General features: G+C 40.5%; 2 protein-coding genes and 1 long non-coding RNA gene across 17 annotated transcripts in view; 2 read left to right on the top strand and 1 right to left on the bottom strand.

The window, feature by feature from the left end:
* Nucleotides 1-3445, top strand: part of EML6 (EMAP like 6) — a 147566-nt gene extending 144121 nt beyond the window's left edge. For both annotated transcript variants that reach the window (XM_062571667.1, XM_062571668.1), the window contains 2 exons: nt 207-307; nt 3047-3445. In XM_062571667.1, coding sequence (XP_062427651.1) covers nt 207-307; nt 3047-3071 — 126 coding nt within the window. In that variant the 3' untranslated portion in view covers nt 3072-3445. The remainder of the gene's footprint in view (nt 1-206; nt 308-3046) is intronic.
* A 1499-nt stretch (nt 3446-4944) lies between these two features.
* Nucleotides 4945-23899, bottom strand: part of RTN4 (reticulon 4) — a 68660-nt gene continuing 49705 nt past the window's right edge. For 13 of the 14 annotated variants that reach the window (XM_062571676.1, XM_062571674.1, XM_062571677.1 and 10 more), the window contains 6 exons: nt 18204-18411; nt 15615-15753; nt 9685-9754; nt 8945-8991; nt 7447-7505; nt 4945-7044 (listed from right to left, as the gene is read on the bottom strand). In XM_062571676.1, the coding sequence (XP_062427660.1) occupies nt 7002-7044; nt 7447-7505; nt 8945-8991; nt 9685-9754; nt 15615-15753; nt 18204-18411 (566 nt within the window). In that variant the 3' untranslated portion in view covers nt 4945-7001. Of the gene's footprint in view, nt 7045-7446; nt 7506-8944; nt 8992-9684; nt 9755-15614; nt 15754-18203; nt 18412-21374; nt 21468-23899 lie in introns of those variants that run through there. The other variant, XM_062571683.1, reaches the window with a different exon arrangement.
* LOC134138268 (uncharacterized) lies at nt 21506-23149 on the top strand. Its single transcript, XR_009957850.1, has 2 exons — nt 21506-21793; nt 22020-23149. It is a non-coding gene; the product is annotated as an uncharacterized LOC134138268 (long non-coding RNA).

Here is a 23899-nt window from a genome sequence, read left to right as displayed (position 1 = left end):
TGGTGGGTAGCTGTCTTCCAGCAGCCAGGGAAAACCGGCTATGGAGGGAGGTCCCAAAGCACAGAAGCAGCTGCCGAGCTGGGATTATTGTGGGCTGGACAACACCAGGATGACTGGGAATACTTACTATTTGTATGTGCACGAGGCAACTGAAGTCGCTTTCCATTATGCGTTCCTGAACATTTTTTTCCTTTTTTTTCCACTAGGCCAAACACAAGCGGTATTTTGGGCATTCTGCACATGTTACCAACATACGCTTTTCTCATGATGACAAATACGTTATAAGTACAGGAGGAGATGACTGCAGGTAATATGTAGTCTTTATTTTTATGATGATCAGAACTGGTTCATGTACACTTCCATGACAAAGCCGAGCATTTAACACCTTTCTGAGCCCATTCTTAGAGGTTATTGAAGCCTGCTTTCTTGAAGCATGGTAGTTTATTTTGCTTTTCTTATTCACAAATCACTGTATTTTTTTTTAAATGATCACTTGCATAAAATTTGCTGCAGCCACCTTGGCCCCATCCACAACATGTCATCTTGGGTAGAGATGACTGCTGGGTGACAGAACTTGCAGTCAGGTTTCGGTGCCTTCAGCATATATCACCTGAGTGTTTCTGCTTTGCACCATGCTTTCCCCCTCGGTGCAAAGGCAAACAGGGATGCCGCTGTGCCGTGCCACGCGTGCCAGCGCAGCTCTCACCAGCCCACCCCCATGCTCCTCGTAGGGTGGCGACAGCTGCTGCGCGACTGGCCCCGCACAACAGCAGGACCCCAGGGCTGAAGCGCGGCCGCCAGCTAGGCAGTGTCTGCAGGGCAGCGCTGGCTGAGCGCTCCTGCTCCTGCCCGAGCCCCCCACTGCTCCTGTTGAGCCCCTGGCACCCCCCCCCCCCCCCCCCCCCCCCAGGTCTGAGCACTGCGGCAGCACCCAGCTCCCTGTCCTGCCACAACCTTCTAGAGGGAGAAAAGAAATATGAAAAAAAAAAAAAAGGGAAAAGAAAGAAGGAAGAGAGAGAGGGAGAGAGAGGGAGAGAGAGCGCACCCTGCCTAGAAGGTGCTGCTCAGTGCCACAACGCACAAACACGCGGAGCCGAGCTCGGGCAGGGGAGGTCCCTGTACAGAGGAAGCGCAATGGGCACGCCAGTGTAGACACTCCTGTTAAAGCATTGCTGCTCCCCAGCGCAGCATTGCAAGTGCAGCTTCTGCCTTACCTTCCACCTGGTCCATCTGTGTATGTATGGCACAGTAAGCTTTTTTCTTTTTTTTTCTTTCTTTCTCTTTCTTTCTTTCCTTCCTTCCTTCCTTTCTTTCCTTTTTCCTCTGAAAATAGGATTATCGCACCCCCCTGGCAGTTCCACTATAGATGATGCTCACAGAGCAGGGGACAGACAGTGGTAGCTAGACTTGCTGAATTCTTCTTTTTTTTGGTAATACTTTCCATAATGAACTTCCTGACGTCAAGTCACTATGCCTGCCTATAAAACAAACTTTGCCTGCTGCCAGCCCCATAAAAGGTGTCTTAAAAAAAAAGGGGGGGCAAATAATTCTGATAGTCTCTTTGAAACAAGCAGACTTCCCTAAGTGACAACTGTTGCAGCACTTGCTAGTCGTGTGCCTGGGAAGCCCATGGCGCTGCGCACTGCTGGTGCAGGAACCTCACGCAGCTGCGGGCTCCAGCGCAGACAAAAACAGCTGCTGGGGCCGTCACTCACACCGAAATAACTGGCCAGCACCCTCAGCGCAAAGGGTAGTGCAAGAATTCGGCTGAACAGACGGCCAGACAGATTTAGAAAGAGACATTTCAAGGAAGCTCAGAAGGCTCCTGAAGTAAGAGAAGGAGGAGAAGGAGAAAGAGAAAGAGGAGAAGGAGGCAGAGAAGAGAAAGCTGGGGGGGGGGGGGGTGAGCAAGCCCATGTGTATAACCCTCCCTCCCCATATGAGCTTCCACCCCACTCTGTAAAACAGGATTATTACCAAGCATAACAGAGAGCAGAGATATGAGGAACAGAACTGCATGTGGTTAAATAGCAAGTGCCCACAACCTTGCTAAACAGCTTAGCACAGAAGAACCGCAGTGAGGCAGGAAATAAAAGGGCAGAAGCGCTAACATTTAACAGATGCGCATCAGGGAAAGCATCTCCAAGCATCAGCTAGTTACACTCACCTAAGAGGAAAAATACAAGCCTGTACCTTGACCTAAACCAGAGGCTGCAGGCTTGAGTCATTTTGCCAGGGCTCGAGACGATGCATCTTTTCCTAAGCCACAAAACCGTTATCTCCTGGCTAGTGCAGCATGCCGCTAAGCAGCACGCAGCAAGCTTGCAGGTTAGCCACTGGCATTTTAGGGCCGTAAAGTCAGTGATTTTCATTCACCGCTCTGCAATGAGTTTAACGCTCCTCCCATTGCACTAGACAAGCTGCTTTTCAAAGCAGCTGGCATGAACAATCATTTGTGCAGTGATGGTGGAACTAAGAGAACCCTGGAAATTGTTTTCTTCTTCTTGCTTGAAAAAAATTTGCAATGTGTTTCTCTGAAAAGGCATTGAACAGTGACAGGGCGCACTGACAAGCAAAGCTGTGGTGTGGAAACACAAGGACAAACTCACCTAAATTCTCATCCTGCAGTCTGCAAACTAATATATGAAGTTGGGAAAGCTTATCAGCTGACTTTGTTCTGTCCATATTGTTCTAATGACAAATTGTTGAGCCAAATTTTAACTATACAGAGTAAAATAATAGCTTTTCCAAATTTTAGTCCTTCACTGCCTGACAGCACATGTATGGAACTGGTGGGCAAAACAGTTACAATGATCAAGTTTCTTACCAGAAAGTGCATTGCAGTGCTGGACTTTGACCATTAACTGTATAACTTGGTAAATATAGATTTAATAGGAAGACTCTAGGTAAAGCAAAATTAAGAGCTACAAGTACACGAAGCACCCTGATTGCTACTTCCCTAATGCCATTTCTCTTAGTATAATGTGTTGAAGCTTATCAGCAACTTACTTACTTAGAAATAACTTTACTATTGATTTCTTTGTAGTGTATTTGTATGGCGATGTCTTTGAAAGACAAATCTTGCTGCTGTTACTGCCACCACCAAGTGACTGCTCTGGCCTGGAGAGCCATGAATGCCTCTAACCCCTCGGCTGCTGTGATTTCCACACAATGCTGCATGGACTGCACATTTTCAGACTACTGGTGTGGCCATAGAGGAGAATACCATCCTGCATTTGAACCACAACATCCTTGAGAAGGAAGCTGAAGTTTAAAAGGGAATAGTTCTGTAATCCAGGCAAGGCCTAAGGGATGAACAGTTCAATCACTAAGCTGCTTTTGCTTTATACTGTGTTATTCAAACTATATCTGCAAAGGTAGCACACCAAGAAAATGGGCACTTTAATTTGCATAATTTCAAAATTAAAGGCTTGGACATCTGTTCAAGAAATCTGGTGTTTTCACACCTGCTTAAAACTCATGTTTAGAATTTGGCACATTGAGTAAACTGCAAGGTTTTAATGAGCATGCTGGATTCATACTTCAGCTTTCAGTAATCAAAGGAGCAAGTATCATTTTGGAAGTCCATTTTATTTTAAAATATATTTATTTGGCTAAGTAAGTTTTCTATTCATGAAGTGCCTTTGAACGATTTTCCAGTAGTATGGGCTACAATCTTGCCTCCCACCAATGTCTGCTTTCAACATATGGTGCTATAACTTTCACAGGAGGGCTAACCATTAACACCTTTTCCAGATGTGTACTTACATTACATTTTTTTCTGCTTCTGTTGTTAATATGTTCACAAATGCATCCCAGGATGTTTCGAAGAGCAAGAACAAATGTTTTGTTCCAAGGCCAAGTTCCTGAGTACGTTACACCTCCCAATAAGCTGCCTGTGTTTGGTTCATGACAGTAGATTGCAGCCAGAATTTGAAGCTCAACTCTGAAGGTGAATAAGGGGAAAGGGACATGGAGAAAAGGAGCATGAAGAGATTTGTTTCAGGGAGCTTAAATGCAAACAATGAGGTAGTTCCTGTATTCTCCCCATTTAGTTACTTTCACAGGCACTAGTTACTAAACCTATAGGAAAAAAAGCGCTTTGAAGGTTTCCAAGAATCACTACGTCCCACACTGCCCTCAGGCTGGGCTTCTGAAGACATCCCAGGTGAACATCAATGAAGGGCTGCTACAGCAGTCCTCAAAACTGCCCACCCCTCTGCTGGCAGCTAGGTCCATGCTGCCTAGAAGTAGCAGACGAACCATGCTGGCACATCTACTAGTGAGAAAAGCCTCATCTTTGCTAACACTGGACTCCCCTCGCACCTGCATCGGTGCCACCACTGCCAGAGCTACCACAGGGCCAAAGTAGCGCAAGGCCAGGGTGATCAGGGGAGCAGAGTCTCCCCCCATCTAGCAGTGGAGACCATAAGACCATCTATAGCTAGTCACCACAAGTGATTAGCGCTGCTCAACCTTTGTTAAGCAGCATTTTGTCAAAACCAAAGCTACTAGGAGGAGGGAGAGGACAGCAGGAACTTTGGTTGTTGTTTTTAAATAGTTTAGAAAGGAATACACAATGTGGGCAACATCAAAGCAGATTTTTGACACATCAAGCATGGAGCACATCCATGTTTTGAAAAGCCCTTTCTTTTAAAGACTATTTTTTAACCAAAAGTAGTAAAGGCTAAAATAAAACATTTTGACTTTAAGCATAGTGTTCGAAAGGAAGTGTTAAATACTGCTTTAATCCCAATTCAGAAGACTTAAGGTTTGAACTAGGGAACTTCCTGCCAAACCAGTTCTGATTCCCACTCATATTTAGTGAGAAGCTAGCGGCTGGATATAGAATATCATACAAATGACAGATGCCAGGAATATCCAATTAAAGGAGTGGCTCAATGTATATTTAACACACAAAAGTGCTTCAGCAACCTCAAAGAATCACCTTTTTTTAAAATGGAATTTATTAATGCCTTATATTACTATACAGAAGATCAGTCTGTCAAGATACATAATAAGAGTCCCTATGCAGTTTTTTTTAAAAGAAATCTTGATCATATTATGTAATCATGTTAGGTGGTGATGTTAGTGAATACCTTTTTTGCCTATGTTGTAATGTTTGCCTTTCACATTGATTGTATCCTGAATAAAACTAGTTGTGCAGCAAAAGGAATTACTAAATGGTGATGTGAAAAATATCTAACAGCAATAGTGTCTGTCAGGAAAACACTTTAAACAAATTTGTATGTTTATATTGTTTGGTTTTATGTATAAAATGTTCAGAAGTGATGATGTATTATACTGTAAATTAAAGTATTAATGCATGAATTTATTTTTAAATGGTCAAGATACTATTAATTCAAAATCTGTGTCTCAAATAAATTTGAATATAAGTTTTCATTGTCCAGCTCTCTTTAAATCATCAGACTTAAGTTGATCTGAAAGTTATTGGACTTGTATCAAAATTTCCCTCAAACTAGAACATTGTATACATCGCGATCTCCAAAATAAGAAGAAAGCAAGGATTATTACTTCTTTTAGCATAAACAATCTTAAAATTCATCTTTCACAATTTTCAATAACCAACTCACAACACGAAACTGGAGTTGCGCAGTTACCCCCCGGTCGCCACGCTGCCTGCCCAGCCAGAGGTGGTGGTGACGCAGTCAGAGCAGAGGCCTCCTCGCTGCAGGCACAGATCTGTGCTACACAACTACAGGCCTAACTGGGCATCACTGGCCAACACACAGCTATTCAGGACATCAAATAAAACTAGAACTCAACAAACTGCTTCACACTGCACATATGAAAAGATATCATGAAAAATCCACCTAGCCACATTGCAATAAATCTGAAAAGCTATTACCACCACCAGGTACAATGGATATTTAGTCACGATGGATTTAAACAAAAATAAACACAAATATATTAAAACTTGCCTCAGGAAAGCAAAATACCGATACTATTTTATGTCTATAAGCTTTATTGATACTTGGGTTTTTCGGGGTTTTTTGTTTGTTTTTTTCTTTTTTTTTTTTTTTTTACATTTCACAATGCATTCCACAGACTTAGTTCAATACAGCTTAAACTGCAAGTGTATAAATTTTCATTTATAATTTCTTGCATAACAAGGTTTTAAGTTTCCAAACAACAATTGCAGCAGTACATATTCGGTCCACAGATTATCAGGATTTGAGAGACTGTTTAAGTATTTACTTAAAATCAACTACTGTATGCTTGTGCAAAGTGTATGCTGTAATTTATTTATTATTTTAAATGTATGTGGAGGTTCCTTTGTTCATTCCTTTTTGTTTTTTTCAAACAGCTGATAGTGTTTACAGAGACATTTTAAATTTTTAAGCTTGTGTGCTACAGAGCTAGTCCAGAAATCAGTCAATTCTCTGAAGTATGAAGCACTGTAGAGCAGCTGAAAGATCTAAGCTTTGTGAAACACATATATATATATATATATATATTGGCAATTGATAAAACAATAAAATCACAATACAGCTATACTCATACCAAAAAGGCAAGATTTTTCAAAACTTGCTAAAATGGTATATTCTTCTAAAACATCTCATTTTAGAAAATCTGCATCAATCTACACAGACCATACACAGTGCACAAACTGGGAAGTGTTACCCTCCAATCCACCTGCACTACCTCTTCTTGAACGCAGCAGGGACTACCTCTGATGAAGCAAAATGTACAGCTTTCTCAAATCTTTTTGTATTAGCCAGTGCTGCACACAGGATAAAGAAAGATGATTAGTTTTTAAATCCATACATAGCAGCTTACAATACTTAAGATGATGAAACACGTGGCAGTCAAAACAGTTATTTTTCCTCAAACACTGCGTTGCTAAAAAATAAAGATCTGTGAAATTGCACTGCAATGTCAAGGGTTTTGCTATTCCCTGACCCTCCCTATGTAAATCCAGATGAGTATTTTCCCCCTTAAAAGATGAACTTCCTATTGGTAAGTTGCTTCAGATTTTTTTACTCAGTTTTGCGCTTCAACCCAGGGATCTTTGCTTGGATCCTGTAAGAAGAGGAAAACAGCACTTTAGCAAGGGGAAAAAAATGTAGGTATGAATGTATTCTTAAAAAAACCCACCAGTCTGAACATAATCATTATGGCAACACAAAACTACCAATTACACTCAGAAACAGCTAAAACTGCTAAATTCCTCTTTATTTACCCCTCACCTAATGGTTTCAAATAAATCAATTTTTATTAGAAATGTGTGACTCAAGTATCGTCCAATAGTAACAACTGTATCAGCAGGAAAGGAGCTGATTTCATAACCATTCTTCTATTTAAATAAAAAAGGCCTTTCATTCCATGACTAATGTTCATAATGTATGTTATATACAGAAACAGTACACACATATCAAGAACTCTCAAACATTATTTATAAAGTGAAACAAAAAAATAACTCACTTAGCCATCGCATCTTTGACATTCTTGTTCACTAGTCCCAAATAATGATCAATTTGGGCCTGAAATTTAAGACAAGAAATGTTAGCTTTCAGACTGACCCTTCTAAGGAGTTACTTTGCTGCGGGGTAGTCAGAGGCATGCTTTACAGGAAAAAAATGGGACAGAAGGAAGTCAGGAGCCTGTGTGTGTTCACCTCCCAGTTCAGCTCCACTCAGTCCGTTTCCAGTATAAAGCTCCCTCGACTGCGACTGGTGACCAACAAAAGGCAAGAGCTTCCCAGGACAAAGGCAGACGCCGGGGCCGCTGTGCCAAGGAGCAGCCCGGGGCTGCCCTGCCCACCGCAGCTCTCTGCGGGAGATCCTGCTGCTTCAGCCGTAGCCGGCACTAGCAATCGCCTTTGGGAGAGCGCACAACCGCAGGGATGAGCGGTAATACGCAAATAAATCCCTCCCCGGCTGCTGTTTAATCAAACCAGTCACTAGTGTTCCACCTCCGCCTCATGCCCAGGCTGCTCCAACACGAGGGTGCACAACCGAGGCCCCGAGCAAGGGGCTATCAACTCCTCCACATCCCCTCGGCACCACAGACAATCAAGCTTCTTAGGTGGGCTGGGCACGTTAAATGGCTTATGCCTTCGACAGCAGCGTTCAGCTGATCAAGAGGATTGAGGGCCAGGGTTAAGCCACACAAATTGTCCATCATCTTCCCTAAGGGCTACAGATTTCCTTCAGTTCAGAATACTTTATTCTTTTCTTGGGTTATAGAGGAGCTCAGAGCGGAGTCATCTGCTCACAGCGCCCTCCTTTCTCTTTTCCAAGTCCCAGCCTGGCCTTCATAAAGAGGGGTTGTTTTAGAAAGAGGAGAAGGCACTGTTAAACCAGAGCTGGCTTATCCCCTTCCTGTGCCACATCCTGACAGATAGTTTCTGCTCAGTTCTGAGTTTCTGCTCAGTTCTGCTATATTTTAATAGTACTCATTTTATTTTGTCTTTTTATCTCCTTCCTTTATGCCAGTCTATCCACTAAAGCAGCACTGGATTGTGCTGAACATCTCCCACTTGTTCCTGGGGCTACAAAATCCATGGAATTTCAGGATACAAATCCTGAACACCGGCTCCGAAGAAGTTTCTTCAGAAATTGTTTAGAAAATACTTGCATCAGGATTAACATATCCTACCTATTACTGCTTTAGTCCTGTCCAAATCTGGATCAGAGAGACAGAAGGCAAAACCTGGTCAAGCAGGCCTTTTTTGTAACTGCTTGTTTGGGAAGTCTTCTTACACTTCCACCAAAAAGGAGGGGAAAGCACGTGCAGTCTGGACTTTCAAAGTGAACTTGCTTTCTCTTGCCCTTGCACTGACTCATGGTTACAGACCTGTGTTTTAAAAGCTTAAAAACTTTTGAAAATTGAAGCAGAAACACAAGAATTAAAAATAAACTAAAATTCATTTCATCAAAACATTTTCAAGGTGTATTTAATAATCATATTAAACACTCACCTGATGTCTCTCATAAATAACAGGAACGCTGAAGAGCGAAATCAAAGCTGGAAAGCAACAGACCAAAGGTGTAAGCATGGACAAAGGGAATGGTGTTCAAACAGAACAGACTAGTTTTCAGTGCTTGACATTGTTTTGTTTTTTAAGATGCAAGAAAAAGAAATAACTAAACCACACACAAAAATTGTTGGCAGGTAATTTAAATAGTTCCTATGAGGAAGAGGCACACTATTCTCTAGGTCTTGTTAACAGTACAGTGAGTATGATCACAGCTCATATTCTCACTGCAGGTTTTGCAAATTCCTCACAAAGGACACTTAGGCTTGTGGCTATGCCAATCTATGCATCTGACGACTCCAATCAGCTGCCTTTAGGATACCAGAAGCATAAACTTTATCTTCAGTGGGGTGTGACCAAAACCAGTTCGTACCTCCTTGAAGTTGCAACACAACAATAATATTAAAGCAAGGCTAACTCTGAAAGGGAAAAGCACAAGTGAACATGCTTTCAATGATGATACATTGTCTAGAGAATCAGCAGCTTCAAGAAGTTCAACAACGTAATTTGAAACTTCAGTTCTGCACTGATATCAATGTCCTAGAAAAAGGACACACAACTATATCGTCTTGATATACTCTTAAGTAACATAGGAATGGCCTCACAGTATCGAGCTGACTTCAGTACTTTTCCAGGATTGTTAGTTTGTATGCTACGTATCTAACGCTATTTAAAACACTTACCCAGTATCAGTAATGTCAGACCATTAAACAAGGCACCAACATAAGTGAATACCCACATCAACACTGCAAACTAAAAGGAAAAAAGTGTATTAGCTCACAATCAGTCTTATAAGAATGCATAAATTAGACCATTCAGTGAGATAATTTCTCTAAGTCCACATGAAGCTAAAATATTCCACACTTTACTTCATACTTGTACATCAAATGTAATTATAGATGAGTGACTAAATGGTCAAAGGGTTTAGTAATAGGATACGGTCTCTTGCTTCTAGGTCATCTGGCTGAATTCAGCCCAAGTCAGCAGTGACCAAAAGCTGTTAGTGACTGCTCAATGCACTCTGCATTTATACAATCCAGCATTTAATAATGATGGGCAAACACCACTCCTACCTCACACCCTTCACAGAGATGAGACAAGACATGCAAGTGGGAGGTTAAAGGGATGGCATGTGGCAGAGCACATGGAGACGGAGCCAGAAAAAAGCAAGTTGTTTGCTTGGTGGCAGCCCAGCAGCCAGCCAGGAGTTCACCCACCCCTCGGTGCTGCTCAAGCCCAAACTATTAAAACCGCACTTCAGCTCAGCAAAGGTTTCAATGAACTGCGGACTAGATCAGGCAGGTGCTTCTGTCACATGAAGATGAAAGACCCATCTGGAAGCTAATGGGGCAAGGTTGGCTTGTTTGTCTTTTTACCTAAAGGCTTAGGGTACCAAAATATTCAGGAAAGTATTCAGAAGTAACTTAAGATGGAAGAAAGCTTTAAATCAGAGATAAGTTCAGAAGCAAAGATGGCCTTCTGTTAACAGACACCTAAATCATCACATTGCTTTGATTTCTGGCTTCATATACTAACTCACACCTAGACGCTGTTCCTTCCCCACTGCCACCCTGCTGACACTGCACTCAGGCAAATCTCTGTTGTGCAGAGTCTCTGCTCTGCTTCATTAGTTTTACACAAAGATCTATAGAAATTACAAACCCTCAGTTTTCTGCCAGGTGGAGCATGCTGGCCCGCAGCCTGTCCCAAGCATACCTCTGACCTATGCGACATGGGGGCTGAAGGCTGCCAGCTCTATTTCTGTGTAGGATTCCTCCGCAAGAAAAACTAGCTGGTTTCTTCTAGTGTTGCACAGTCCATCAGCAACTGAGCAGAAGCTGGATCTGGATGCCAGATGTAGCAGATTTAGCTGTGCTTATTACTCGCTAAGCACTGAATTATGCTTTGCATAGTGCAGAGCACAGATGAGACCCCTGGCCCTCTCATCAACTAAGCACATCTGGTTATTTTCTGTGAAAGACACCACAAAGCACTGGAGCAGCCATAGAGACACAGTGCGGACGCTGCAGCTGGTATCAGTGAGAGAAGAGCTAGGCACAGGGAACAACCGAAGGTGAAGCACTCCAGTAAGCAGGAGATGCACAAAACTACAAGATGGGTACAAAGCACTGGAAGGGGGGAGGAAAGGATGCTGAAGTACTGTGGGCATGGGATGAAACAGAAAGAAGAGGGCAAAGATTTAGACTACAGTAGAATTACTCAAAAATTATGGATCCAAATATTCATTTTTAGTTTCTCTTAAATGTAAACATTCAAATCAATCAAATAAAACAAAACAAAAATCAATAGCCACAGTAAGGTAAGGGCATGAGAATTAATTCAAGCTTAATTGCATGAGCCCTGTAACGAAAGTAAAGGTTAGTACTTCAGGATCTTCAGTTGACGTGGTCCTATTCAAAATTAACTAGGACTATTTGCAAATGAGGCAGTTCTTTATCTGTCTGTTCCTTCTAGATGTGACATAAGCAGCACCAGCAGCATGAAGTTAAGCATGAGACAAGATTGCAACATTATCATCAACTGCACTCCTACTGAAGGAGTTCAGCAGGTTTATCAAGAAAAATAAAGCAGATTTCTCTAGACTCCCTCATGATTCATTCAAACCTTGGCCCAGTTCTGCTCTGCAATGCCAGGGCAAGAGCTGGCTGCCAGCCACTTTGCACAACATGCTTTTACGGAGCATTCAAACGTTCTGCTTTCCAAACAAGTCTGTACGTGCAGTGTGTCCCCTTCCCAGGAAAAGGAGGAAAGCCTAAAACTTTTACTACAGCACAAAAAACCCAAGTTTATGATCATTCTGAACAGAAACTTCTGGTACACTCTGTGCATTCAGTAAAATAAACATGCTGACTTCAAGCATGCACAGAAAACCATCTTGACACCTTTCCAAAGTATCCTCTGCATGAAAATAATTACAAAAGTGAAGCACCAGCCTACCCAGGTAACCTTTAGTAACATTAAACTCAGCAGCATTAATAAAGACTAAGTCAGAAAACTTGAGATCATGTAAGCAGAGGGTAATAGACATGAATCAATCCAGAAGACCAACAGCTGTCAGAACTATCACCAAAATATTCAATTAAATTAAGAAGCACTGAATTTACGGCCAAATAAAATCCAGGAATTGACATTTGACCAAAACAGGCTTTGCTCTTCCCAAAGTCCATTCAAAGCAGTGGCAGGGTTTAATGATGACCTGGGCTGTGCATGCAGTTTTTATCCACTTCACTTATTTGTATTGGGCAGGAGGAGGAACCACTCTGAAACCAGCCCCTCTCCTCGCTGCCTTCTGACTACAAATCTTCAGTAAGGGACGGCTCCTGTTTCAAAGGCTGTGGCCACCAAAACATATGAAGTTCAGCAAGAAACACAAAACCCCCTCTGGCAACAGCTTCTGTCTTCACACACTTCTGACAATTAACACATACGGAAGATTCCAGGGATTAAAGTGTTGGTCTCAACCGATTGATGTATTTGTCCTTTTCTTTTTCTCCCTTCTTCTTAGAAATGAGACAAAGTCAGAGAACTTTGCAGAGAAGGCTTACTGCAAATATGTTTAAACACTTCAAACAATAAGCTCTAAGATAGAAAATAAGCAGAAGGAAACCCAGGACTGACCTACAAAGATAATTCTGCTCTTCCCACACACTCCATACAGGACAGAAGGGAATGCAAGGGCCCAAGTTCACTGCATATTGCAATGATACACAAGGAGGAAACTGATATATCTGATGGATTGAACCAAGTTTTTCCTATCTTATTCCAATAACTAATGACTCTCTGGTAACCCAAAGCATCACCCAATTTAATGACAAATCAAGAATGCCCATGTATCAGTTTCTTTACTATAAAATAGTTCAAATTAGCAAAGAGCTCTATTTCCAAAACATCAGTTGAGCAATGACAAATTGAAGGCAACTTGCCTCAGTGTCAGAACAGAAACTCTAGTGATTGCGCAGTGAGGGATCAAATGCTGCACATCAGGACAAAGTACAGTTTTTCCTGGGACTCGCTAGCAAGGGCTCTTTAGGAATTTCAGCTGAAAAGCTGCAAGGAACTTTTCCTTGTGCAGCATAAATATTTAGAACCCAGTTTAACTTTCATGATTGAAGCACTGTTTAATAAAAAAGAAAAAACCTTAACACTGAGACATAATTTACAGCTAGAATTGTTACACACAATAAACCAGCCTGCAGACAGATTCTATATTAAAGCTTCGTAACTTTAATTATATACAAACATGCTGTTTCCTATAGTGAAGATGTTTAAATTACATGAGCCAAGGTTTGTTCTTCCACCCCTCCCTCCCCTTCAATCCAGAGCCATTCTGTTATATAAAAACTCAGCACGTTAATGTTCTCCTCAAGCACAAACCCTCCAAATCAGTAACTGCCTGTAAACTGTCCTGACATTCACTGGTTTCATACAAGGTTTGCTCCCAACTATAAAATAGACTAATTAACCTATATAAAATGTTTTAAATGCCAGAAAACGAGAGGGCAAAATGAATTAGTTCAGCTGAATAAACATCTCCATATCATTTTAAAAGCAATTAGAGTGCCTCGAAGACATTCTGTCAGGAATGAATTCTACTTCTAACATAATCTGCCCTAATGGCATTCCTTTGAAAGACAGTGTTGCTGAAAGAGCAGTTCACAGCTATTCACTGCTTCCCTTTCCTTGACTGGAAGGGTTTGTGATCACTATAAAAATGGAGTGGAAATCCTCGTAACTGGTATGTAGGAATGCATCAAAAAGGGTTTCATAATTATTAAAGAATTACAACCTCCCCCCCTTTGTGACTGTCAGTTTGCCTATGATGCACCCAGTTTTAATCAGATCCAAATAAGACTTAAAGCAAAATAATCTTTCTTTAAACACTGAAACTTAATGTTATTAAAAACATAATAAACAAAGAATATGCTCTTTTCCTCTCCCACACATCAAATTTAAATGATCAAAAATGTAACTCTGGTCACACAACAATAATTCTTTTGGTCAAGGCCACAATGCTGTAGATGAATCCTAAGCAACTCAGTCACTGAAGCATGAAGGCGACACAGCTTCCTACAGACCGTAGGGTGACAGTGAGAGATCACTGCCAAAATGCAATCCCTTTGTGGAAACACCACCAAGGCACAGACAGCAACTGGCCCATTTAAGCCATTCTGCCATAAAATGATTGTAGCAATATCAATTGTGTACAAAATCACACCTGAAAATAAGATCCTCTCCCCAGAAGGACGTGAAACCCTGGGGTAATATCCTATCTCCCCTCCACTCTCCCTTGGCAAAACCCAGCCTGTATCACGAGCAGCAGATCCTCGGTACCAGCTCGAGCGCCTGACGATCTCACCATTCTCCAGAGGGAAAAGACTCGTACTGTGGGAGACGTGCACAGCACCAGCTGCAACACTCACATCTACTGTGGCAGCAGCACAAAGCCTTCGCTGTGATGAAGTACGAGAACAGTGAGGGACTGGATTTAGAAGCTGTGGGTAGGATTCACAAATCTGCCTCCAATTTCCATGGCAAAATACAAAGACTTTTATAGGATCCTTCCTATTATATTCCAAGCCTTGCTAAAAAGCCTTTCTGCCAATCTCCACTACAACTCAAAGGACTTTACAAAGCACTTTCTAAATAAGAGATTTACTGGAATATAAATGCAACTTCATTTCAAGATTCAAACTCAGTAAACAATTATTTGAAAAACAAAGACAGTAAGATCAAAAGAAGAGAATGTAATTGTCACAGAACAAAACTGAAGTATCTTCAACCTCTTCCCTGTCCTCATTTCTTCACTGTTAATTTTGCTTAAAGCACATTAAATACTACTTGAACATACTGAGATACCAGTTACTCAATACTGCATGTTTTAGGCAAAGTAACTTGCAAAGAAACAGTTATTCACATCCAAATTTCCCTCCAATACAGTAATCAATAAACCCTTGGGACTGGAATAAAGTGTCCACCTTCCCAGCAAAATAAGGGGCATCATTCAGTCTCCATTATTCCTCTTCATCAAAAGCAAAGAGCAAAGACAGGGACATCAGAACTTCTACCGTTTAAGGGAACTAACTGTTGCTAGTCGCTTACTAGGCTCAGTACAGAAAACAAAAACAAATCCAAACTGTGCCAATCTACCCTAAATTCAGATTTTTAAGAGGAAGAGATACACTGCAGTGACACATTTTGTAAGGCCATGCTGAACCAGTGTCTTGTTTTCTTAAAAGGCTTCTGCTTTTAAGCACCAGCAAGGAGGTGTAATGGCCAACCTGGATGCAGCCAGAGCTCATTTCAATTTTCCATTCAAAAGTGCAAATGAAGTTATTCACACTATTACTGCATGCAGAACTCTATAGAGTTCACTTAAACACATTAAGAAATGAATATGCTCCTCAAAAACCAAAGCCAAAATGCTCAGTACTTCCAATAGACAAAACTCAGTATTAATTTATACAGAGCCAAAGATATTATTACTTATTGTAAATGTGAATGAACAACAAGCTTTTCTAACCTTCTAGGTCAGTAAGAAAAACATTTACGCAGCAGCACAAGTCTGTCATCTCTACAGCTAAAGCAAACTTACCTTCAGAGAATCAACTAAATCATCAACTAGGAAGAGGCGTCTCAGCTCTTTGACTGTGCCATTAATGTGACCAAGCACAACATTACTGTATTTCTGAATAAGCTCTTCAGACACAGCTAGATCAGATTCCAGGTAAGCCCTGAAAGGAGAAGGGGTTGGGGGTAAGGAAATATGAAATTCACTACAAAGTTTTGCCAAAACAACAATATCACCACACAGTAAGTTGTTATAAAGAAAAAACTGTGAGTGTGAAGAGTGCTAAAAAGATAGGCTAGATCTAGCCTAAGTTATTCTTAGGTGACAAAAGTGAACCTCCAAAAGAGAAAAAATGCATTAAAAGAAATAATATCTTTTGTTCTCACTGCTACATTGTGCTACTGTATTTATCAAGTCACACACAGAGGCTTATTTAAACGATGGAAAAAAAAAAAAAAGAAAAAGAAAGATGCATGCACTAGTATGTGCTAGAGCTCTAACGCAGACTACAAGGATTATGAGTGGCCAAAACAGCGTCCAGCACCACTGATGCACTTGCTGTTTGGCCTACAAAAGTTTCTTAATACTTCTCAGCACACGCTGGCATCTATTACATTAATATTATTACATTAATAAGGTTAATGTATTAAAAAAGACAGAGAGAACATGCAAATGATCCTATGGTTTTTGCTACTGTATTAGAAAAAAAGCCCTTAGAAGTCCAATATTCTACCAGACTATTCTATGTTTCTCAGACAAATGTAAAACGTCCTGCAAGACTGCTGGGGTTTTTCTAATAGAAAAAAAGAATAGCAGAAGCTTCTGCCTATATCCTTTAAGGGAAAGCTAAACATGGTGTTGTAAAAAGTCCCTAAACAAATTCAAATACTTTAAATGGCAACCACTTCAAGGCTGCATATCCATGTTCTGCTATCCACTTAGCTTGAACCCACATACCCTCCTTAGCTCATCAGCCAGATATTCAGTATCTGAACCAAAAAAAAGTAAACTGATCACATGTATGTGTTCTTCACTGTCAAAGTGAATTCCCCTATAAACATCCTTCTCGCAGCTGAAGCTATACACATGAAAGTTAAACAACCAGGTATATAGGACAAGGATATCTGGAACCCTCTTAGTAATATCGGTATTCTTAGAAATAATAGTACAAGTTTCAGTTGTTCTCTAAGAAAGAACTTACTGGTTAATGTGGAAATGCTGTCTGGCTACTAAAGAGGACTACTGGGGGAACTATAAGGAGGAATGCTTTACCCTAAAAAGAAACAAAGGAATGCCACAAAAAGCCTTGATGGGGAAAAACAGGAACTGAGTTTACAGAAGGTAGGTATCTAACATTGCTATACTGAATGTTGTTGTCAATTGTTCAGATATATTTCTACAGTAGAACAAAAAATGGAAAGCAAATACTACTTTTTTTCCTACAGTTTTGTCCTGCATCTGTTTTAAGTTGAGATTGGCTTCTACTGGGCATACGAGCCACTACGTATAGTCAGAGAGGAACGGAGGTAAACTTGAGAAACCCTTTCACTTTGACTCATTGAAGATGAGAAAAAGAGAATGAGAATAATTAGCAGTGCCACCAAATTAATAAAACAGTGGGAAAGAAGGAGTCAAAGTTTCTGTAAGATGCAAGGGAAATTGAGACTGAACCACACACTCTTTTATTAAAAAAGGAGAAAAGGAAGTACGGTCAGTGTGAGACAGAGCTGGTATTAAAACAGGAAACATGCACTCTTAGTAATTACTTTAACAGATCACTATGTTTTTACCGCTTTTAAAAGGCAGCTCTACAATAACAGGTATGATCATACTCTACGCAGGAAAGAGCACAAATAAAGATAACCATATTCCCATACTGCAGGAAAATACATATATGGTATGCACCAAGGACTTAGCTTATTTTTTAGAACAATTAAGGTTCTCAAAAAGACGAAGCTGTTTAACTCAGTACTTCAACCCTTCAATTTACTTCAAAGTCCAAGTTTCTGGATTTCTTATTTGGGCAGGCTGCAATGAACCTGGACTCCAAATCTAAACAACTGATTACAAGGCAGCTTTACACATAAAGAACATGGCTGTGCTCTTATACACCCAAATGTTAAGAATGTATTCCTTGAAAATATTCCCCAAAGAATCTTTTTGGACATGGTTAAAGACTCCCTACTGCATTTATTCTCATTTTTGCTAAATAAACTACCCTGGAAGCTTATAATCTCTTTAATGTTCCTCAAATTTTGTACACCATCTGTCACTGGTTCACATTTTAAAGGCTACACCATTTTAAAATGTGCATATTATCCATTACATTGAAGTACTTATGTTTTTTAATGCAACTTGACATCATCTTGCCTTCCCAGGGAAATCCCCTGTACCAAGTCCTCAATGCATTTTGCTTACCATTTTTCATGCCTACTGAGAAAAACTGAATGGGGGTGGGGAGGAGTAATCATAGTCTGGATAACAGGTTTCTCAGTACAGAGGATGTTTACATTACTATGCAATATTATGGCATACATCATCAAATGCTTTTAATAAGATCAATAATGCTGTTCTCAAAAACAAAACACTTTTTTATGAAAAGAAAAACCTCACCTAAATGGATGGCCTTCATCAGACTTTTGGATTGCCTGGATAACTCCTTTGTATATCCTAAAGCTGATGGTCACAGACAGCAGGGCCAAGGCAATGTAAGCTGTCACACTCACGATGCTGAACACTGTTAATGAAAGCAGCAGGAACAAGCTGGCACCAAACACCACTCCTGTCTTCTTAATGTCTCGCCAGTAAAGGAGGTCAACAACTAAAAGTTAAAAAGGTAAGATATTAGAACAAGATACCTCTTTCATCCATAGGACAACAATAAATGTGATTCATTTGACTGCTGAGAGTTGTAAGAATAGAACTCGAGATTGCACTGTCAAACCAGAGTTGAAATTACAGCTAAAAAATAAGCATTTTTAGCACTGATTTTTCATTGGCCTTCAGATTTTTTTGGATTACTACTAGGATTACTTCAAATGCAATTGCTAAAATTTAAGAACAATTCTGCCCTAAAGCAACATCAAAATTAATCTCTTCAACTACTCTTTTCTGTACTAAAAGCACAGAGGATTGTGCTTCACCTCATTTTATTCTTGTGGATTTTGCAGAGGTTGTTCACTTAAGAGATTGTTTCCCTTTTAGGACATATAACACAAACCCTAAACCATGACACCATTGCAGGTCCAATGAAGGCTAAGAGTTATTAGCAGTTTGTTTTGGTTTTGACTGAAGGCATTCTTGTCGGCATATATAATATTGATTATGGATGATGGGGCACCAAGAGAGAATCATGTCACTGAATTTTCAATTAAGGCTAAATCTGCAGCACTACAGTACAAAAACGCTTCATTTGTAAACAAAGCTTATTTATTTGATACTCATCAAGACACAACTAAGGACATAGTATGATGCTATTTTTAGTGTCATTCTTTAGAGTAAACCATACTCTTGCACAAGTCACAGGCAACAGCTTAGGAGGTCCACTGCAGTTTCATTGAGGTGCAATGCAGTGTACCAGGTTGATTACCTTTTTGAATTCAGTCTCTGGCATCTCCACTGCTGAGTACATAACTGTACAGGGTCATCTAGTCTAGTTCAGTTTTATACTTCATTGCGAAATAATAAAACTCACTTTTTAATATTTTCTACTTCCACAGCTGATCTGTTTTTCACAAAAATAAATTCTGTTTCCATATCAAACCTGCTTACAGGTTTTTCACATTAGTGAAAATGTAAGAGCTTGTTAGATATAGAACAAGATAAATCATAGCAAAATTATTAGAATCACAAAAAAGCTACAAAAGCTTAGTAAGCCTATCTCATCCTAGCCATCACAGAAATCAACTGTAACACAGCATATCACAATTCAGAGCAGATTCTTATTCTGAATGACTGATTAAGAAACAATTTGAAAATAATATTTGACTATTAATTCTTATAGGATGGAAATGGAAACACAACATTAAATATTTATTTGTCATTGCAGAGCAAATCTGCATAATTATTTTGTGGCAATTTAACATGAAAATGCTACTCGTGCTATGATGCAATTTCACAACATTTCAGAAGCTGAGGTCCTTTTCCAGTTATTTCAGTAGGGAAACTGAACAACAAGCACTGGACAGATAACTCTGGTCTTAAAGTAGCCACTTTCAGACTGCAAAATATTCTCCTCAAATATTTAATTTTGGTTTTAAGTAGATATTTTGAAAAACTTTACAAAAATTCTACACATTACAGATTACCTCAGATTACCACTCAATCCTGGTCCCTTTCTTGGTTCTCATATTCAGATGACTAGTAGTGCAGCAAATAAAATATAATAAAAAACTAAGCAGCCAGTCAGACCAGATTCCCAATGTATTTCACCATGGGACTCCACAAGCAGCCAACTAAAGGAGACGACACCACCGCTCTCAGAAGAGCATCACTTTAAAGTGCCTATCAAATTGCACCAAAACCTCTCCACTCCCAAGTGTTTCCACACACACTGCTGACCTGTTACTGCTTTCTTCGCATTACATTCAAGCTTTGTTTTTATTTTCCTTGACAAACAAATGAAGCTCTAAGCCAAAGCAAGTACTGCTACTCTTTAGAATTTATAAAAATCAAATGGAATCAGGTGGTAACACACTGTACCTTGAACTTGGTTATAAGAAATGTGAAAGATGAAAATTCAGCTGAATGACCTTTTCCAAAATATGAGAAACAAAGGCAGATTTCTGAAATTAAAGTATACTGCCAGTGCCAAAAGGTAACTATCAAGTCTTTTGTTCTCAGTAATCAGTAACTGAAGTCACTAAGTGAGGAGCTCCCAGACCAAAATTAAGGTGCACATAAGCATTTGTCCTCACTTTGTCTCTGCTCCTTTTGGGCATCTACCAAATAAACCTCTGCAGAGCTACACATATATCTTGTTTCATTGTAAATTCTTCAAAGAGAAATTTAGTGTTATAAAAGTCACCTGATTTTTTAATTCTTAGTCCAGGAGATTAAATGAGGAAAGTGGTTTATATTTTCTAACTGATCAAAAACAGGTGTTTAACATTTCTGTCTGAAGTAAAGTTAAAAACAAAAAAACAATCAAAAAAATTACTAGAATCAGCTTTCTGGCTTTAATTTGAATGCAATATATTCACAGGAAATTAAAAAAAAAAAAAAAAAAGAACAAAAACCCAACCAATTCTCAGGAATAGCACAGCAAAGCAGTATCTTTTCTTACAGAAAATGTCTTAGCTTAATTTTATACAATATGTGCTATAATCTCATGCATTTAACGCAAGTATTCCAGGCCTATTCTAAAGCAAGAACAGCTGCCTACATTTGGTAAGCATGAACTGTCACTTGGCATATCTAAAAATAGTACTGCTAGCATCCGTGCCTTACATGCAGAACTCATCCAATTACATTTTGCTTTTAAAGCAAGTGCTGTGATAGGCAGTTTAATCACTATATTTTCCAAAGTCTCTTCTTTCCCTCACCGCCATTTAAGTTAAAGCTGAACAATTTCATATTGTTCTGTAAGACAAAAACAAGCACTTGTATTTAATCTGAAAATCATCCTTTAAAAAAAAATTTGAATCAAATACCCCCCCCTTTTTTTTTTTTTTTTTTTTTTGCAAAGGGAAATTAAAAGCCTTGAGATTTATGAGAGTCCTAAATCCATATGCATTAAATAGAATTAAAAAAAAAAAAAAAAAAAAAAGCGCGAGAGACACTAACCAATTTTGGCATCCATCTTGAGTTTGCTTGCATGCACCCAGCTCTTGTGCAGCTGACTAGCTAGAGCCTTTTCACTTCCTGCTGGGGCACGCAAGGGTCAGCGGAGCTACGCAACTGCCTGCGGCGGCGGCGGCGGGGAGCAGCGGCTCGCAGCCCCCAGCCAATGGCCGCTGCCCGGCCGGGGCTCAGCCCCGGCGCGGCAGCTCCGCAGCCCGGCAGAGCCCCGTCCGCAGGGGCGTCGCGCTAACAGCTGCTCTGCGTCTAGTGTTTGAAAAGCCGACCGAAAGACGGGTTTCAGCAGCGGGCAAAGACTACGTTAGCGTAAAGAGAAGGAAGATGAGAACAACAGAAATGGCTTACGATTTACAAACACTGCCTGAAGTACAACCATTTCCAGCAACCGTCCTCTGATCCAGAAGGTAAGCAAAAATTCTTTACATTAACTTCATTTAAAAACAGTAAAAATAAGCTAGAAGCACAAATAAGTGCCTTTTCTGGAACAATTTTAGAATATGCTGTGCTGTACTAAGTATCATAAAAGAGTAGCTTTCAGTGCGCCTGTGGTGCAGAATATCAGCTGTTACCATGGCTATTAAGGTATTACTATCAGACAGAGCTTACGTTGCTATTAATTTCTTTTTACAGAGGCATTTTCCAGTTAAGCTTACTAATTAAACTTCGTATGTACATGTGACAGTGATCTTCAGGGTTTCCACTGATCATTTATGCGGAGGATCCAGCAGGTAAGATCAGAAGCAGCAGTTTCACTTTCAAGGCCAAGCCAGGTGTGAGCCCACAGGGGCTGGAGAAAGACCCAGGCACAGGGGCAGCCCCCAGAGAGCCGCCAGGGGAGGGCGAGAAGGGGCCAGCCCAGCACCTGCCTTTCCCATGCTGGCTTCACAGGAGCCTGCACAGCATTTGGGTCTCAACGAGCTCAGATTCAAATCTGCAGGTACCACAAAAAAAAACTGCGATTCATTTTGAGGACTTTTCTAGAAAAGAACTGGGCCCGAAGGAAAGCCTTCAGTCTGGCTTCATTCAGAGTTTGATCACAGGAAGGTGATAAGGCAGGACTGAAACGCTGGCGATGGAGCTGCAGGAACGCTCGCTTGGAATCACCTTCCAAGCACCGCACAGTCCAAGTGAGCTGTGTTATATCCAGGTAAACAAACCAGAGTACACCCTTGATCTCACAGTCCTGCCAAGATTTTCCTGTATACCCCAAGGAGCCTCATTTCAATGAAATTCCAGTCATGCTACAGAGAAGGTTTTAAACAAGTCTCATCAAGTGAGCAGAGTCTTCCAAGCACAAACAGCATCAGAAGACTGGCTTTTAATGTTTTCAAGACTTCCTTCATCATAGTGACAGCATGACTTTTTTTAAAGTATGGCTTGACATAACATGAGAGGAGCTGGTACAGACCAGGCCATAAAATTGCTGAGTCACTTTGCCCTAATCCGATACACTGGAAACTGGTTTGGTCCGTGACTGCAAGTCAGTAACAAAAACAATCCTGGGCTGGTAAAACAGCAGGGTTATACTACCGTTGTGCATGCTGCCAAGTACATGGAGCCGACTTCAACCCACAGAGGCTTCCCTGTCCTAGGGGTAGCTGCTGCAAAGCAGTGGCAGGTCCAGTGGGCCTAGCAGGCTTGTCTAACTGTACCCCAAAGGCCAGAAAACAAGTCTGCATCACACATGCTTCATTTTGACACATCTGCCCCAAATCCCCAGTAATTAAAATAAATAAATAAATAAAAAGATGCAGATTGCACTAAGTACATGCTAGAAAGAATCATAGAATGGTAAGGCTGGAAGGGACTTCTGGAGGTCATCTAGTCCAACCCTCAGCATAGCCCATACGGGGATGGAACCCGCAACCTTGGCATTAGCAGCACCACGCTCTAACCAACTGAGCTAAACCTGCCCCCAAAACTCTGTGTGTGTGTGTTGGGGGGGGGGGGTTGCATGGACTTTCATAGACTCATAGGGTGGTAAGGTTGGAAGGGACCTCTGGAGATCATCTAGTCCAACCCTCGGCATAGCCCCGTACAGGGATTGAACCCATGACCTTGGCATTAACAGAATGAAGTCCAGCACTACCAGGCTAGCTACCACCTATTAATTAGTGAGCCAATGTGGTATTTTTGTCTCATTTGTACTTATCCATATACAGGTACACATGTGCACATGCAAATACATCAGTCACAGAATCGGTAAAGAAACCATTCTAAAGCTGATTACTTACAATAAAGTTTTTTAAAAACAGTAACTACAAAAGCCTGTGCAACTTCCTTCCACCATTTTACTAACCTGAAACAGAATTCAGAGTTGTTTTCAGTACATTATTCAAAAAAAACAAAAAAAAACACAACAAAGTGTTTTATAGCCTTGGAGTACAGCTGTTGCATTCATCCTACCATTACCGTTATTCAGTCTTAAAAAAAGAAGTCAAATCTAATTATTTGTAGACATAATGGGGGAGGAAGAGAGAACAATCAATTTTATATCATCCCTTATTGAT

Source organism: Rhea pennata, chromosome 3, assembly GCF_028389875.1.
Source record: "Rhea pennata isolate bPtePen1 chromosome 3, bPtePen1.pri, whole genome shotgun sequence".
Classification (NCBI taxonomy): Eukaryota; Metazoa; Chordata; class Aves; order Rheiformes; family Rheidae; genus Rhea; species Rhea pennata.
This window is presented reverse-complemented; position numbering and strand designations above follow the sequence as displayed.